Raw genomic sequence first — 19,381 nt, 5'->3', positions numbered from 1 at the left:
AAATCCGCTTGAGTGTTTCTCGCGTTTTTACCGCATTTTTGGTGCATTTTTTTGCGGATTTTTCCGGAGGTTCCAAATGCAATAATATAGTGCGAAATCCGGAAAAAATCCGCAAAATTAATGAACATGCTGCGCTTTTTACCACGATGCGTTTTTTTTTCGTGGAAAAAACGCATCATGTGCACAAAAATTGCGGAATGCATTCTAAATGATGGGATGCATAATGTATGCATTTTTTTCATATTTTTATAGCAAAAAAACGCCAAAAAAACGTGAAAAATCTGCAACGTGTGCACACAGCCTAAAGAGTACTTGTTTATAATGGATAGAACACTATCTAATATTTCTTTACTATCTTAGACTCATCATCAATTACAGGCTGTTAATAACCAACAGCTGCATTCTCAATTTTACAGAATAAACAGCAGTAATCTGCCAGTAGTAATTTCTGACTCAGCGCCTTGAGGTTTAGATTATTGATACTTAGAATAGGCCAGTATTATCAGATCAGTGGGACTCTTCACACCCCATAAAGATCAGCACAGCACTACTAACATATCTGTCCCAGGCCTCCACACCTGAGATTGCCCACATTGGGTGTGAGCAGGCAGATGCTCCTGTCTGTGATTACTCCCCATGTTATACTAAACACACATTCTGACAGTACACTTGCTGCAGGGCAGACCAGCACCTCCAAGGTGTAAAGGACAAGATCAGGCCATGTGTCCGATTTGGAGATGTGCTCTTCCACCATGTTGTTGAAATGCTGCCTCATGCCAATGCGGACCGTATTATATGGTGGTGTTGGATGTTGTGGCGTGCTGAGAAAAATTTGCCACATTTTGGCCATGCTAACCTTCTCTTCTGAGGTGGTGCTGGTGCTCCAGCTGTGTTGGTGGCTTCCTCCTCCTCCTCCTCTGCCTTGTTTTTCCAAATAGCCCCAGCTGTCAGGTGGGAACACTGTCAGTAGTGCCTTTACCAGCATGCGCTTGTATTCCTGCATTTTACGATCTCACTTCAGGGACAGAAGTAAGGATGGTACGTTGTCCTTGTAGCAGGGATCCAGCAGGGTGGCCACCAAGTAATCAGCACTGGTAACAATCCGCGCAACTCAGAGGTCGTTGCGCAGCCACAGCAGAATGTATTGGCTCATGTGTACCAGGCAGCCCAAAGGCAACGACAAGCTGTTCTTGGTGGGAGGTGTATCGACTGGGTCTTCTGTATCCCCTCATCCACTCTCCAGTGATGCCCATGAGCTATCTTGAGTGCCACTCTGCTGTGAACATGGTTCCTCCTCCTTATCCTCCAAACCTGTCCCCTTGCTGGACAGTTGTGTACCTGGCCGCTTTTGGGACAGGAACCCACCGTTCAAGCCATGTGTGGACAACTGGCCTGATAATGGCATGAATGGTCCCCGTTTCTTCTGCTCCCCTTCCTGCTGTGCCACCACCTCATCCATTATCACCTGAAGTGTTTTTTAAAGCAAGCATAGAAGTGAAATAGTACCGTAAGTGGTTTTTGGTGGTGAAGTGGTTATGTTCCGCAGAGAGACTCACCCATGCGTGCTGCAGCTGAAAGTCCACTATTGCCTGCTGCTGCTCGCATAGTCTCTCCAGAATATGCAAGGTGGAGTTCCACCGCATATGAGGCGGTGAGCAGGAAGGTAGAAGTGACACTGCAGAGCAGAAAGGCGAGCAGCAGGGTGGGAATACACAAAGGGCTCACAGACAGGCCGCAGTTTTAGCAGCAGCTGACATATCGGGGAAATTTTTAAGGAAGCTCTGCACACCAAATTCAGCATATTCACAGTGCACATCTGATTTTGTCCACTACGCGTGTGCAGGGCAAGGATGGATCACCTGGAAAAGTTCTGGCAGCTGGAAACCACGTACTGCGGGAAAGCCACCGCCATCAGTTTTATAAAACTGTTGGTCTACATCGGCCAAAATGGCAGCATTTCAAAGGCCAGGAATTTTAAAATTCCGATCATTCAGGACCATGGCTCATGGGTAGGGAGGGGAGTACTTTCTCGTTATCTCCAGTGTTTGGGGAATGGACAGCTGAACACTTCCTTGGGATGGTGTGGAGACGTTCAGTGACACTGCTGGTGGCGATGGAGTTGTCACATCCTCTCTTTGCGGTGAGCCAGGTGGCCCTGTTGATTGGGAGCGGGAGGAAGAGGCTGAGACTGCAGCAGAAGAGGGAGAAGGAGGCGCCTCAGACTTTTCCCGTTTTTTTCCGGTGTGTACTCCACTGCAGCTCATGCTTTGAATTCAGATGTCTCGTCATGCAGATGGTGCTCAGTTTCATGACATTTATGCCTCGCTTCAGTCTCTGATGGCACAGCATGCAAACCATCTGTCTGTTGTCAGCACATTGCCTGAAGAAATGCCACGCCAGTGAGCGCTGGTTTTGGTGTGCTTAATTCATCGACACAGTGCCCAGTAGCAGCTGATGTACTGGCTAGGAGCCGGCCGCTGTGCTTTTGCACCCTGCTCCCTCTTTTGCTGTGGAGCTGGGGCAGCATGGCCACTTCTGAACTGCCCATGTCACTCAGATAGTCTTGACTCCATGTGGGGTCTAGGACCTCATCACCCCCCGCATTATCTTCCACCCACTCCTCACCCTTGCCTTCCTTGCTGCTCGACACACTGCAGAAAGATGCAGCAATTTGCACCTGTGTTTCGTCATCACGAGAGATGTGCTTCTGTGGTCCACTCAGCGAGTACACTAACCCTCCCACATACTCATCCTTCAGCTGAACAAGTGGTTGGGCATCAGTGCACTCAATCTCTTCCACTTTTGGGGCAGGGCCAGTTGGATGGTCCACAAAACCACAGCCAGAAAAGTCTTCAAAAAGCAGAAGTGACTGCTGCGTGACTTGGGGCTCAGACTGCTTGGTTGAATTGCAAGGGGGTGAGGTAGAAGCCAGATGACCATGGTCCGCAGGTGCCAACTCTGTTTTCAGCAGGGGACGGGGTGGAAGATAATGCGAAGGAACTGAAGGCACTCTCAGCCATGCAATCTAAAATTGACTCAACATATTCTGGCCTCACGAATGGTGCAGCGGTACTCAGCCTTACGACATGATGCAGAATGTCCTGTCATCTACTTGCACCATAGAAAGGTGTTTAATTTGGGCATGCAGCAGGCCCAGAACGATCATGTTCTCTCCCTGCCGCAGCTATACCACCACCAGCAACACCATGGCCACAGCCATGTCCCCTATTTGATGCTCTCTTCTTTTTTTAAGTGTTTTAGGCACAGTAATTCCACAGATACAGATGTAGAGAAAACAAAGCATTTTTTAGGCAGAGTAGTCCCCCAGACAGAGGTGCAGAGAAAAAAAAAATGTTTTTTTAGGCACATTTTTCCTACAGACATCACTGCAGAGTAAATAAAGTGTTTTTAGGCACAGTACTCAAACAGGCACTGGTGCAGAGTAACAAAATTGATTTTTAGGCACAGTACTCACAGTATTATCACAAACACAGCTGCAGAGTAAAAAAAGAAGTGGTTTTTTTTAGGCACAGTACTCCCACAGACACAGGTGCAGAGTAAATAAAGTGGTTTTTCATCTTAATATTCCCTCACACACAGATGAAGAGTAAAAAAAGTGTTTTTAGGCACAACACTCCCACAGACACAGATGCAGAAGAGTAAAGAAAGTGTTTTTTAGCCACAATATTATCTCAAACACAGCTGCAGAGTAAAAAAAATGTTTTTTTAGGCACAGTTCTCCCACAGACACAGGTGTACAGTAAAAGGGTGGATTTTAGGCACAGTACTCCCTCAGAATGGCTGTAGAGTAAAAAAGTGGTTTTAAGACACAGTACTACCAAAGACACTGTTGTTGAAGAGTAAATGAAGTGGTTCTTTGGTACAGTAGTCCCACAAACATATGTGCAGAGTAAATAAAGTGCCTTTTACGCACTGTACTTCCACAGACACAGTTGAACAGTAAATAAACACGTTTTTAGGAACAGTACTCCCAAAGACATGATTGAAGGGTATAAGTTTTTTTCAGGCACAGTACTCCTACAGACACAGGTGCAAAGTAAATAAAGTGTTTTTTAGGCATAATATTCCCACAGATGCCGATGCAGAGAAAAAAGTGTTTTTATGCACAATGCTCCCGCAGACATGATTGAAGCATAAATAAAGTGAATTTTTTGGGCACAGTACTCCCACAGACACGGGTGTACAGTAAAAAAGTGGATTTTTGGCACATCACTCCCACAGACACTGTTGAAGGTTAAATAAAGTGGTTCTTAGGCACAGGACTCCCACAAACATATGTGCAGAGTAAATAAAGTGTTTTCTAGGCACAGTACCCTTACAGACACAGCTAAAGAGTAAATAAAATGCTTTTTAGGAATAGTACTCCAAAAGACACAACTGGAGAGTAAATACAATCTTTTTTTAGGTGCAGTACTCTGACAGACACAGGTGCAGAGAAAAAAAAGGTTTTTTTTATGCAAAGTACCCCTACAGATGCAGATTTAAAAAGTGTTATTTAGGCATAGTGCTCAGACACAGACACTGGTGCAGAGTAAATAAAGCGGCTTTAAGGCACAGTACTCCCACAAACATGGCTGCAGAGTAAAAAAAAATGTTTTTTAGCCACAGTGCTCCCACAGATTCAAGTTCAGTGTAAAAAAAAGTATTTTTAGACACAGTTCTCCTACAGACATGACTGCAGAGAAAAAAAACTTGTTTATAGGCAAAGTACTCCCACAGAAATGACTGCAGAGTAAATTAAAAAAAATGTAGGCACGGTATTCCCACATACATTGCTGCTGAGTAAAAAGAGTAGTTTTTAGGCACAGTACTTCCAGAGACACATGTGCAGAGTAAATAAAGTGTTTTTAGGCATAATACTGCCACAGGCACAGCTTCAGAGTGTTTTTAGGCAAAGTACTCCCAGAGACATGACCGCAGAGTAAATAAAGTGTTTTTTAGGCATGGTATCCCCACATACACGACTGCAGAGTAAAAAAGTAGTTTTTAGACCCAGTACTCCCACAGACACAGGTGAAAAGTAAATAAAGTGTGTTTTAGGCACAGTACTCACACACACAGGTGCAGAGTAAATGAAGTTTTTTTATTCACAGTACTCCCACATACACAGGTAAATGTAAATAAAGTGTTTTTTAGGCACAGTACTCTAACAGACACAGAGTAAATAAAGTGTTTTTAGGCACAATGCTCCCACAGACACTGCTGCACAGTTGAAAAGGGTTTTTAGGCATAGCACTCCCACATGTGAAAAGTAAATAAAATGTTGTTTTTTTTTAGGCACAGTAATCTCACAGACACAGGTGCAGAGTAAATAAAGTGTTTTTTTTGGCACAGTTCTCCAAAAGACACAGGTGCAGGGGAAACAATGCAGGGGAAAGCAGCGGCGATAAATAGCCAACCTGAACCCAGACAGAGGCTGAGAAAGGTTAACTCTTGACATGACCAGACTGGGAAAAAGGGGAAACAGGATTCAAAACCCGGTCTGGATCATGACAAAAGTATTTTAAGTCGCAGTGCTTCCACAGATACAGGTGCATAGTAAACAAACAACAACAGAGCTCTCACAGACACAGGAGCAGAATAAATAAAATGTTTGCTAAGTGCAGTACTCCTACAGCCACAGCTACAGAGTAAAAATAGTGGCTTAAAGGCACACTACTCTCACAGACATGGCTGCAGAGTAAAAAAAAGAAACTTCCTCTTTTTTGTATTTTCAAAAAATATTTTTAATTGCCCTTTATTTTAAGTCCCCCTAAGACATTTTAACATTTGTAAGATTCACTGTAATACTTTTCCAATATGTAGGAAAAATAACGGTTGCCTGTGATAACTACCAGCCTGTAGCAGGTCTTGACTTCAGAAAACCACAGAGATCAGTGTAGCACTGTATGGCTGCCACTGGACCCAGGGAGGGTAAGTAATTCTCATTTTGGTTTTCTTGAGAGCTGTTGCAGCCTATGGAAAAAGTTTTCTGCCAAGGGACAACCCCTTTAACCATTGAATACATAGAAGTACCATCGTGTGCAATGTAGAAGTCAGACTACAAGGTATCAGCGTATAAATATCTCACCGCCATTGGCTAAATCCACCCATAGATTTGACTGTAATACGATAGATCCAAAGTACAAGTACTGAAAACAGTCTGATAATAATTTTCATTATGCCCATAGCATCAAAAGCTAGAAGTTTCCCTGGACAGGATACAATTGTATGACCTTATTATCTAAAGAGATAGATGTAATCAAATCATCATTTCATCATTACTATTATTATAATCTTACCGGCAGTGGGTTAAAGTTTTGATCCACCAGATGGTTGTATCCATGATCAAAGAATGAATGACGGATCACAACATCGACTCCTTGATTGGCCGACATTCCTAATGTATTTAACCACCTAAATCAGGACAAACAGAAAAACAAAAGTCAGTGGAAAGGAACACAAAGTATCATACATAACAAAAGATACGACCTGCTCACTGATCTTATCTGTTGTGCCAACGGGCTTTAAAAAGATGACAGTATGTGACAAACAGCATGCACCCATAATCTACCAGATATAAAGGGAACCTGTCACCAGGTTTTCCCAATATAAGCTAAAGCCACCGCTTTTTACGCCACTTTAACCTCAGTCCAGCAATGCAACTTTCTCTGCCTTTCCAAAGAATACATTTTGTAATTTCACCATACAGCACGGTCTGGTCCGATGGTCATCACTGGTCTTTGCTTGGCGCCTTCACTATCCCAACAATCGCTGTCCTGTCTTGACTGATAGATGGAGAAAACATGTCCTACCTCATCTACACAACGCCGCCAATCTCACTCGTGCGCAGGTGAAGCACAGACCTGCATAGGCTTGCTGCTACACTCTTTCTTGCTGAGGACAGAGCAAAGTACTGTAATGTGCATGTGCCGGGAGAGGACAGGGAGAGACTGTGACCTGGATGTAAAGCCGGCGCATTACAGTACTTTGCTTTCTCTACAGCAGGGAATAGTGTGGCACGCCTGCGCAATTCTGTGCTGCAATGGCGCAGAGGTCAGATTGGTGGTGCGGGATAGATAACGTAGAACGTGTCATCCACATCAACCAAGGCAGAAGGATGGCAATTGCGGGAATGGACGAGGCACCGACCAGTGATGATAGATAGATAATAAAAATGGAGGCAACACACCATGCTTGAGAAAGGCTCACCATGAGCCAAAACGTCGCTGTCATGGGCTATTAAACTAAGCACTTCTACCTTGGACCCTGACTGGTATGCTGCCTCCATTTTTGAAACACTAAATAGATAGATAGATAGATAGATAAATAATAGATAGATAATAGATAGCTAGATAGATAATAGATAGATAATAGATAGATAGTTAGATAGATAATAGATAGATGATAGATAGATAAATAGATAGATAATAGATAGTTAGATAATAGATCGATGATAAATAGATAAATAGATAGATAATAGATAGATAGATAATAGATAGATGATAAATAGATAAATAGATAGATAATAGATAGATAGATAATAGATAGATGATAAATAGATAGATAGATAATAGATCGATGATAAATAGATAAATAGATAGATAGATAATAGATAGATGATAGATAGCTAGATAGATAATAGATAGATAGATAGATAGATAGATAGATAGATAGATAGTTAAATAGATAATAGATAGATAATAGATAGTTAGATAATAAATCGATGATAAATAGACAGTTAATAGATAAATAGATAGATAGATAGATAATAGATAGATAGATAATAGATAGATAATAGATAGTTAGATAATAGATCGATGATAAATAGATAAATAGATAGATAATAGATAGTTAGATAATAGATCGATGATAAATAGATAAATAGATAGATAATAGATAGTTAGATAATAGATCGATGATAAATAGACAGTTAATAGATAGATAGATAGATAATAGATAGATAGATAATAGATAGATAGATAGATAGATAGATAGATAATAGATAGATAGATAATAGATAGGTGACAGATAGATAAATAACAGATAGATGAATAAATAGAAAGACGATAGATAATCTAAAAAATAATGCAGAGGCGTCATCGTAATAGGCAAAAAAGAGCCAATAACCGAATGGGCAAATTCCAGCACCTTTGAGAAAAATCCTCAAAATAGCAATTAAAGACTGGTGCATTTCAATAATTTGAATAACATAGTAACATAGTAACATAGTTAGTAAGGCCCAAAAAAGACATTTGTCCATCCAGTTCAGCCTATATTCCATCATAATAAATCCCCAGATCTACGTCCTTCTACAGAACCTAATAATTGTATGATACAATATTGTTCTGCTCCAGGAAGACATCCAGGCCTCTCTTGAACCCCTCGACTGAGTTCGCCATCACCACCTCCTCAGGCAAGCAATTCCAGATTCTCACTGCCCTAACAGTAAAGAATCCTCTTCTATGTTGGTGGAAAAACCTTCTCTCCTCCAGACGCAAAGAATGCCCCCTTGTGCCCGTCACCTTCCTTGGTATAAACAGATCCTCAGCGAGATATTTGTATTGTCCCCTTATATACTTATACATGGTTATTAGATCGCCCCTCAGTCGTCTTTTTTCTAGACTAAATAATCCTAATTTCGCTAATCTATCTGGGTATTGTAGTTCTCCCATCCCCTTTATTAATTTTGTTGCCCTCCTTTGTACTCTCTCTAGTTCCATTATATCCTTCCTGAGCACCGGTGCCCAAAACTGGACACAGTACTCCATGCAATAAAAAAATTGCAAAAATGATTTATTCTCCCAGATCAAAAATACATGCAATGTTTCAGATGCACATGGAACCCGTTTCTAGCTTGCACCTGCTTCCATTTGCTTCTGTTAGGAGGTGCAGGGTCACTTTTGTTTTTTTGTAGGCAGATAGATAGTATTGGAGATATCATATAATATACTATGGCGCTGTCGATTCTAGTATGGCAGATAGCTGGGTGTACAATACAGCCCCATCCTGAGTGCGCTGAGGTTATATGAAGCCATCTTGTAATGTCCTTTTATAAAACGGCACAGTATGACCTTGTCGATCTTTCCGCAATCACACGACAGGGTTAAGGCCCGAGCCTCTGATAAGTAAGACAGTACAGAGAAGGCTACCGACCGTTTAAGACTAATACAAGTCCCTTTAAACGACCTCCCGTGGAATCAATTTAGAGGCACAAACCAGTTATCCGAGGTGTTCGGTATAGTTTTCTACTAATAAAAGCTTAAAGAGCTTCTGATCAGCGAAGAAATCTACACAAAAATAATTGTGGCGGCCTCGGGGCTCACATCAAGTAGTCACCGTGAAGTGTGTTTTAACGACGGCTTTCTAATCCTTTTCTCAGTTTGTTCATTTACTGCGTCCCCCGATGCCAAGATTCCGGCTTTATTGCTTAGTTAGAGGCAACGTGTACAAATCTGGCAGCCGCTTGCCCTTCCCTTCTGCCCGAACTTGTGAAGATCATAAAGAAAAGGGCTCTCCTGATACCTTTGATATTTGTCTTTCTATTTTATGTACGCGGGCTCATTAATAAATACCAAGTCTAATGATATAAATGCGAGACTAGAGAAGCCATAAACAGCTGCGTTGCTATAAAACGCTCCAGATGCGGAGTATTATTTATAGCACGGCATGCAGATGTCGGCAGCATTTGTGTGCTCAGGAAAGGGTTAAACGTTTTTTTTTTCTTGTTTTTTTTTTTTATACTTGTGGAACAGCTAAGGAACTCAAAGGATGTGATTAGCGAGGGCTGACACCGGGTAACTTGTGCGAACAGAGGTGCTGTAATTGCAATCTGCGTCCAAATTGCTTTTGCATGTGTGCAACGATGGCGCTTGCACAAAAGGGAGAGATTTCCTGCGTGTAACATGGCCCGTATCCCAACAAGAGTAGAGCGCGATCTGTGATACCGCACAGATGTTACACGGGGGGCCGCTGCCAAACTATTGCGCTGTGTGTGCGCCTTAGCTCCAAGAGGTGAAGAGGTGAAAATCAAACATGGAGTCGTGTGGGGGGAAAAGGCTGAAGTCAACAGTGAAAAATATAGGGCTCATGTAGAAGCCCCCCGTCGTTTATGTGGTTTACTGGTTATGGAAACCCTTTGTACCCCAGTTTGTTTGCTTTATACACCCTCCCCAGGTCCAGCGCTAATTGTCTATTATTGCGCGTAGTGCTGACGACAGTGTTGCAGCCAATCATTGAGCTCAGTGAATTGACAGCTAAAGCCGCTCAGAAACGCCGATCTCATTGATTGGCTGCAGTGCTGTCTATGTGATGTCAGCACTGCAGACAATAACAGACATTTGGAGCAGCGGTAGAGACTCAGGGCTTGACCTGGGGAGGGTGGTGTAGCACAGATGCCAGAGAACAGGAAACTGGAAAACCCCTTTAAGAGGAGTATTCCACCACCTCCGTGCACTTTTTTTTATGCCTAGGCCAGTTCCAAGTTTATGTAAGCCACTCTTCACCAGGGCCGGCTCCAGGTTTTCGAGGGCCCCGGGCGAAAGAGTCTCAGTGGGCCCCCCCCCTTAACACATACCCCGATTTATGATGCACAGATACGGCAGAGAAATGTATAGTACAATGCCAGATTTCACTTCTTACATGAGTGACAGCTATTGTAGATTCTGCAGTGTATATATACAGGACAGGAGGAGTGGTACTGTGCAGTGTATATATACAGGAGGAAAGGTGCTGTGCAGTGTATATATACAGGAGAGGTGCTGTGCAGTGTATATATACAGGAGGAAAGGTGCTGTGCAGTGTATATATACAGGAGAGGTGCTTTTCTGTTTTGAGTTTTTCTATGAAACAAAGGCTTTTCTACATAAACAACGTTGTTTGGTTTTGCGGCCCCAACAGATCTGTGCTACAAAGTAACAGGCGGCTCGGGCATTAATGAGGGACCTGATGCTGAATCCTTTCCACAAACCCTAATGACCCAATTAGTGCCCTGTCATTAGAAGCTCATTAAACGCCTCCCTGTCCCGAGCAGTCATGTACAGTATGGGGGGATCCTGCAGCCCACCCCCTGACTGCTCCATACCATACACTGCCCTCTGTCACGCTCACTATTATCCTGTGCATTTCTCCATCATCGTTACCCCATGTTACACTTGTCACCCCCCACTGCAGAGTAGCAGGGCAGCCAATGTCACCCCCTCCCGGACCCTAATGGCAGCAGGAAATGTCTGCTCCTCTATTGGGTTGGAAACTGATTTAATCAAGGAATAATGTGGATTTGTTGCCTGTGGCTGCAGGGGAAGGGTTAAGTGATGCCATGTCCTTGGTGGGTGCAGTGGCAGCTGCTGGGACCTGGACAGACACAACCAATGTTGCTGTGACTGCACAGTGTGACCTGGAGGAGAGAAGCTGAGACTCCGGAGCAGAAATCACCCACATGCCAGCACTGGGCAGAGTCCCTCCAGTCACCAGCCTGGGGTCACGGGGCCCCAACGTACAGCCCACAGCTCAGTGTTATCCATGGCAGCAGCTCCCCTTCCTCCTGGCATCTGGTTAACCCCATTTATGCGGGTCGGATTGTTATCTTTAAGGTTCAGCAATAACCTTCATACAGATGGGAAGGGGTTAAGCTTCTTCCTACCCCACTGGTGCAGGTTTGGTGCAGCATGCATGTATTCTGGGTGAGCTGGGCTGCTACAGGCTGCACCCCATCAGCTGCTCCTCCAGACATCACCCACATTTTTAGGCAGCGGAGACAGACAGCAGCAGACTGAGCCACAACTGCAACCACTGCTGGATACCTTTGCACTCACTGAGTCGCTAGTAGGACGGAGCTCCTCCGGAATCTGCCTGATAAACTTCAGCACTGTCTGCAGCCACCCAGGGGGAGAGCAGAGAACGTGCTCTCTCCGCCCACAAACAGTCACACTGGCTGCCTTCTGTTAACCCCTATGTGTGCCTGCCTGGCTGCACTGACTGAGTGAGAAGATGCTTGTGTCAGAGCTGGCACATAGGGGTTAAGAGAACGCAGCCAGCAGTGACTTTGTGGGGGGAGAGAGCATGTTATCTCCTGCTCTGCTCTCCCAGCTGTATCTATGACAGCATGAGTGGGCCCCCCCCCTCTCCCCAGGGCCCCGGCATTTGCCCGGAGTGCCGGGTGCTGACGCCGGCCCTGCTCTTCACTTTCAATTTTGTAGACTGGAGTAGGCCCCTGGTAATAATCATTCTTTAGGCTTCCCTTCCATGCCTGCCATGCCTATGAGTAAGGCTATGTGCACACGTAGAAAGATCCTCTGCAGATTTTTCCGCAGCGGATTTGATAAATCCGCAGTGCAAAACCGCTGCGGTTTTTCCTGCGGATTTATCACGGTTTACATCGCGGATTCCGCTGCGGTTTTACATCTGCAGTTTTCTATTGGAGCAGGTGTTAAACCGCTGCAGATTCCGCACAAAGAATTGACATGCTGCGGAAAATAATCCGCTGCGTTTCCGCGCGTTTTTTTCCGCAGCATGTGCACTGCGGATTTCGTTTCCCATAGGTTTACATTGTACTGTAAACTCATGGGAAAAACCGCTGCGGACCCGCAGCTGCGGAAACGCTGCGGATCCGCAGCAAAATCCGCAACGTGTGCACATACCCTAATACTTTCCCCTTCTGAATTACAACTCACCAGTAAGCCTATGTGCACACAGAATTATTGGAGAAGTTCTAAAACCGTGAGTTATTCAAGTAGAAATCTCTGCTTTTTTTGGGTGGATTTTTTTTTTCTATTTCTGAAGCAGTTTTGAATAGTTTTGAAAAAGTTTTTTTCTTGAAGCGTTCTTTGCGGATTGGAAAGTAAACAGTGTGGAAAAGTTTCCTTCAGGATTAATTTCAAAGTAGCAACATGCACTTTCTATTTTCCATCATGCATTTTTCAAAACCTCTTCACGAAAAAAAAGTAAAAAAAAAAAACTCATATAAAGAGCAAAGTGTATTTCCCAAGAGTTTTTAAAGAGGATGTCTAGGCTCTGGGCTCAAGTCTGCAGTCACTCTATGTGAATAACAGCACACACTGTTAGGATTCTCCAGTGATGGGCGGTCATGTGACCACAGGGATTTGCACACTTCCTGCCACATTCCGACTAGACGTGTCCAGCCTTGTTCTATTCACTTGTATTGAGCGAGTCCGTGTACGTCTAGTCGGCAGGTGACCTTGCAGTCACACGTTTGCCTGTTTTTGGTGTCGGCACAGAAAATCATGACAGCGAACACACGTAGAGTGACTGCAGAGAACTCCAGGCCTAGACAACCATTTAAGTAGGATTTTGAAAAGAGTCTGCTCCAAAAAAAACTCCTCAAAAAACTTTTTTTAGACAATTTAAATCCCTGCCATGTGCCCAGTTAGTGATAAAATTCACTAGTCCAATCCTCAAGATATCTACAGGACAATAGGAAGCTGCTTTTATAGGCTACAAGGTGACCACTTTTTTTTTTTTTCTTTTTACTTACAGGAACCCTGCTGCATACGTATCGGATAAGTTGTTTGTTCCTCTAGACCATGGCGCGCCCACTCCTCCGAGCCATACCTTCTTCCCCGGGCTGTGCATATTCACCACCTGTATATATAGCACACAATACACCATCCAATCAGTTCTGTCAGTGTCACTTTGTGTAGCACAAGCCCCTTTACGGGATGGTACTGCCCAGTTGTCAATTTATTCATGCATTTTCAGAAAGAATAACAGAGGATAAATAATGGAGACCACCAATATTTTCTAAAACAAAAAAAAAAACTGAAAGGCCCCGTTTAAATAAATTTCATACTGCTAACATGGTGGCCACTTTCAATGAAAACCCTTTTCCCCATTAGCATATTTTTGGGGAATGTTTATTATAAGCATGTATTTGGGACTATTTAAAAGGACAGGGTCTGCATGGAGCTTGTATATTCTGCCAATGTTAGCATTGGTTGGCATCAATGGGTGTCCTCAGGGGTGTGACTTGATGCTCCTGTGCTCCAATGCAAAATCTCCAACAGGCCCCCCAAATATCACTGGTATGTACTTGTCACTGTGCCACATAGGTTTAGGCAAATTTAGCTCGTTTTTTGTCCGGGTTTTCATACATTAGATTAGGACCTTAAAGGATACTTTGGATGAGCTTCCTTTGTTGGACGGGAGAGAAATATATATTGATATAACATTAATATGCTTTCCATAAGACATATGTATATATTGTTTGCTGCAGGAATTTTTCTGAGTCTCTTTGACATCCTCACTTTGTATTTTTTTGTATTGTTTTTAATGGCTTTTCAATAAACTGTATTGATTTTATTACATTTTTTGTGTGTTATAGTGGTCTGTGAGTGCTTTGATGCACTCATATTTTGGTAGTAGTGTTTAGAAGTATTGGTCTATTCATATGAGCCAAAGACACCATTTGGGCCCCCTAGGATCCAAGGCCCGGGTGCAACTACAGCTTCTGCACCCACTATAGTTACACCCCTAAGTGTCCTGGATAGGTCATAATAAATATTAAATTGGCCCGATTACTGAATTCAATTTCCCCCTGATATTGGTGCACTATACAAACTCTGTGGGAGTCAATGACACCTTGAGGAACATTTTTTTCTTACTTGAGTGCATAAATTATGGGGTAAATAATTTTTTCCATTGGATTTCATTAAAAAATGTCACCATTTTTTGGTATATTGCTAGCATCAGAATGAGTCAATGGATAATTCATGAGTGAGCTTATTCTGACAAGGGGTTTGTAACGGTCTTTATCTGAGCTCCTTGGTGCTGATTTACTATTTACAGACCACATGAAAGTGCAGCTCAACTTTGATGTGGTCATAAGTCAACAGAAAGAGCCGGTAAAAGCAAAATGATGCTATGTTTTTAATGACACACATTAGCAAAATGTATTTCTGCCCAAAATACAAGAAATTAAATGTTGAAAATAATGCTCTGAAGTTTTCCATAACCATCATGGGCAGCACCTCCTTGGTTTTAGTCATCTGTGGGGGTCTCGATAATTGGACTCTTACAATTCTAACATTTATCAACTATCCAATAGATGGGTAATTATTATTAGATTGGTGGGGGTATGATTACTTTAACTACCCCACTATCCAATAGTTACTAGATTAGAAGGGTCTGACTACTGGGAATACCCCACTATCCAGTAATTATTAGATTCGTGGGGTCTGATTACTGGGAATAACCCACTATCCAGTAATTATTAGATTAGTGGGGTCTGATTACCTGGAACCCCCACTATCCAGTAATTATTAGATTAGTGGGGTCTGATTATGTGGAACCCCCCCACTATCTTGTAATTATAAGATTAATGGCGTTTGATTACCTGGAATCCCCCACTATCCACTAATTATTAGATTAGTGGGGTCTGATTACCTGGAATCCCCCACTATCCTGTAATTATTAGATTAGTGGGGTCTGATTACCTGGAACCCCCACTATCCAGTAATTATTAGATTAGTGGGGTCTGATTATGTGGAACCCCCCACTATCTTGTAATTATAAGATTAATGGTGTTTGATTACCTGGAATCCCCCACTATCCACTAATTATTAGATTAGTGGGGTCTGATTACCTGGAATCCCCCACTATCCTGTAATTATTAGATTAGTGGGGTCTGATTACCTGGAACCCCCCACTATCCTGTAATTATTAGATTAGTGGGGTCTGATTACCTGGAATCCCCCACTATCCACTAATTATTAGATTAGTGGGGTCTGATTACCTGGAACCCCCACTATCCACTAATTATTAGATTAGTGGGGTCTGATTACCTGGAACCCCCCACTATCCACTAATTATTAGATTAGTGGGGTCTGATTACCTGGAACCCCCCACTATCCACTAATTATTAGATTAGTGGGGTATGATTACCTGGAACCCCCCCACTATCCTGTAATTATTAGATTAGTGGGGTATGATTACCTGGAACCCCCCACTATCCCCAAATTATTAGATTAGTGGGGTATGATTACCTGGAATCCCCCACTATCCCCAAATTATTAGATTAGTGGGATATGATTACCTGGAATCCCCACTATCCTGTAATTATTAGATTAGTGGGGTCTGATTACCTGGAACCCTCACTATCAAGTAATTATTAGATTAGTGGGATATGATTACCTGGAATCCCCCCTATCCTGTAATTATTAGATTAGAAGGGTCTGATTACCTGGAATCCCCCACTATCCACTAATTATTAGATTAGTGGGATATGATTACCTGGAACCCCCACTATCCAGTAATAATTCGATTAGTGGGGTCTGATTACTGGGAACTACCTAATTATTAGATTAGTGTGGTCTGATTACTGGGAACCCCCCATAATCCAGTAATTATTAGATTAGTGGGTTTTGATTACTTGGAACCCCCCACTATCAAGTAGTTATTAGATTAGAGAGGTCTGATTACCTGGAACCCCCACTATCCACTAATTATTAGATTAGTGGGGTCTGATTACTGGGAACCCCCCATAATCCAGTAATTATTAGATTAGTGGGTTTTGATTACTTGGAACCCCCCACTATCAAGTAGTTATTAGATTAGAGAGGTCTGATTAATGGGAACCCTCACTATCCACTAATTATTAGATTAGTGGGGTCTGATTACTGGGAACCCCCCATAATCCAGTAATTATTAGATTAGTGGGTTTTGATTACTTGGAACCCCCCACTATCAAGTAGTTATTAGATTAGAGAGGTCTGATTACCTGGAACCCCCACTATCCACTAATTATTAGATTAGTGGGGTCTGATTACTGGGAACCCCCCATAATCCAGTAATTATTAGATTAGTGGGTTTTGATTACTTGGAACCCCCCAATATCAAGTAGTTATTAGATTAGAGAGGTCTGGTTAATGGGAACCCCCACTATCGATTAGTTATTAGATTAATAAGGGCCTGATAACTGGGAGCCCACCTGATGACTACAACAGAAGAACCCCGGTCTCCCACTATCTGCACCATTGGGGAACGCATGCGCTGCCTCTCCATACAAACTCTAAGGGCATTTCAGAAATACTTTGTTTAGTACCTCCTGTCAAGCAATTTTTGCAGGGTCCCTCCAATCAGACATTTGGGGATCTCAGACAGTCTGACATTTGACAACTATCTAGTGACTAGAAAATAATTTTTGGGGATGGAATATCCCTTTAAAAGTCTAAAAATTACTCACTTTCTGAATTTTTCGGATCTGATCAGACAAGGCGTCCAGCAGTCGTGTTTTCATGAAGTCCATCGCTTTGCCGACTCGTCCATCGATGTTGTGACTAATAACCAAAAAAATAGACATTATATGTTAATTTCTAGTAATGTAATCCACATGCGTCTGCTGCAGTTCCCGTGTGCGCGCACAGCAGATCCCATGCCTCTTCCATACACAGATGTAATAAATCAGTACGAAAGCAGAGGCAAGCCAGAAGCCACGGGACGCATCGCTGGTGGGCAACCACAGATAAATATAAGAGTACGAACATGAAATAAAGTGTGTGCAAAGCTAGACCCCTAATAACAATACCAGTCACCGCTTACTACCGCTCACGGGTGTGCGCATTTTACAACTAGAATAATATTTTCACTGGACCTGAACTGAAATCTGCCATATTGAAGTATTGCTGCCGAGTATGTGCTTCCCAAAAGCATAAAATTAAAACTTTACTACTGTTTTCCTTGAAGAGGAAAAGTAACAAGGGCCAAATGGATTGTGAAAATAAGCTGGAGAGGATTACATACCGAAAGGCAGCGCCGTCGTGCGGTTCTTTATATTGGAAATGCTAAAAGGGCTATTCCCAACTGTGAACATTATCGCCCATCCTAAGGAACGATAAATGGACAAGGATTCAGCAACAGCAGGGAGGAGGGACTCTTAGGATCTGTCAACCAGGATAGGTGTGGGCAGAATCAGCAGCAGCAGGGAGGAGGGACACTGAGAAGCTGTCCACCAGACTTGGTGGGATGAGATTGAAATGAAACATTTGTAAAGGATTATACAGCAATTCAGAAATGGATTTTAACAGTAAGCATATCAGCCTCATCAGGCTTTTAATTTTTTTTTATATATATATATATGTACTTTATTTTGTGAAAGCTGGTGACAGATCTAACAAGGAGGCAACATGGATGAAAACTGCCAAGATCAAATGTGTTGACTTTGATGCCGATTCTGCCCCGCAAATCTGTAGTTAATGCACACTTGGGTGAGGTTTATAAACTGACTAGCTATACTACCCGGCTTCGCCCGGGTTAATAACTGCTGTTAGCAAAATAGAAATTTATTCTGCACACAAAAACCACAAACCAAATAGATAGAAATGTAATTTTTAAAAGGCAAAAACTAAACTAATAGAAGCATTTCACAACATATATTTCAACACCAGAGATATTCCACACAGATTTAACTAAATTGGCCAAGTAATGTGAAGTAATCTTCTACTACTTATTCAAGAGCCTTTTGATAAACGACATTCTTAGTTTTTCCTTCAGGTGCAAAGACGAACAGATTTTTGGCTGTTCCAACTCTTGAACAGGCTGCATAAAGTTGACCATGAGAAAAGCATGGGGATTGTAAATGGATTCCAACTACTTTCAAGGACTGTCCCTGAGCCTTGTTGATGGACATAGCAAATGCCAGTCGAACAGGAAACTGGAGGCGTTGAAAATCAAAAGGCAAATCAGATGGAATGAGAGGAATTGTTGGAGTGAAAACATCTTCTTCTGTGGCACATCCTGTCAAAATGGTTGCCTCAATTACATGTGGAAACAGGTTCTTAATCAAGAGTCTTGTTCCATTGCACAGCTTTGGTGGATCCAAATCTCTCAATAGCAGAATAGGTGCTCCAGGTTTTAGAAAGAGGTTGTGAGGAGGAAGTCCTTGTGGCTCCAAGGAATTGAGGAACTCAATGTTGGATATGGCTCTTGAGGAAGCAGCTGCTGTTCTCATGTGTGTCAGCCTTGTTTCTCGGTCTTCACATTTTTCATTGGCCCTTAATGCAGCTTTTCTTTTCGCATCAGCTGACATTCGTGCCATGGAATTCCTTTTCTTATGAGGCATTATTGTGGTAAAAATAGTCTGTAACTGGCAGTTTCTATATCCTCTCACATAGAGGTAATGTGACTGACATCAGCCTTTCCACCAACACACCCTAACTGACATGCTATTACCTCACACAAGCTTTGTTATACTGAGAATCTCCTTTGTTGCCTATATTAACCAATCAGAGCTCAGATTAATTAACTGTAGCAAAATAGAAGCTGAGCTGTGATTGGTTGCTATTGGCAGCCAGATAAATCCCCAGCCAACAGGAAGCCCTCCCCTGGCAGTATATATTAGCTCACACATACACATAATAGACAGGTCATG

The 19,381-nt window shown here is 42.7% G+C and overlaps 1 protein-coding gene across 1 annotated transcript in view; it reads right to left on the bottom strand.

Annotated features, from left to right (window-relative positions):
* Positions 1-19,381, bottom strand: part of HPSE2 (heparanase 2 (inactive)) — a 306,115-nt gene that overhangs the window by 47,901 nt on the left and 238,833 nt on the right. The window contains exons 7-9 of the mRNA XM_069755025.1: positions 17,198-17,291; positions 13,493-13,599; positions 6,303-6,417 (exon numbers count right to left, since the gene is read on the bottom strand). Coding sequence (XP_069611126.1) covers positions 6,303-6,417; positions 13,493-13,599; positions 17,198-17,291 — 316 coding nt within the window. The remainder of the gene's footprint in view (positions 1-6,302; positions 6,418-13,492; positions 13,600-17,197; positions 17,292-19,381) is intronic.

The sequence above is a fragment of the Ranitomeya imitator genome, chromosome 2 (assembly GCF_032444005.1).
Source record: "Ranitomeya imitator isolate aRanImi1 chromosome 2, aRanImi1.pri, whole genome shotgun sequence".
NCBI lineage: Eukaryota > Metazoa > Chordata > Amphibia > Anura > Dendrobatidae > Ranitomeya > Ranitomeya imitator.
The sequence above is the reverse complement of the archived record's forward strand: the minus strand, read 5'-3'. Positions and strand labels throughout refer to the sequence as shown.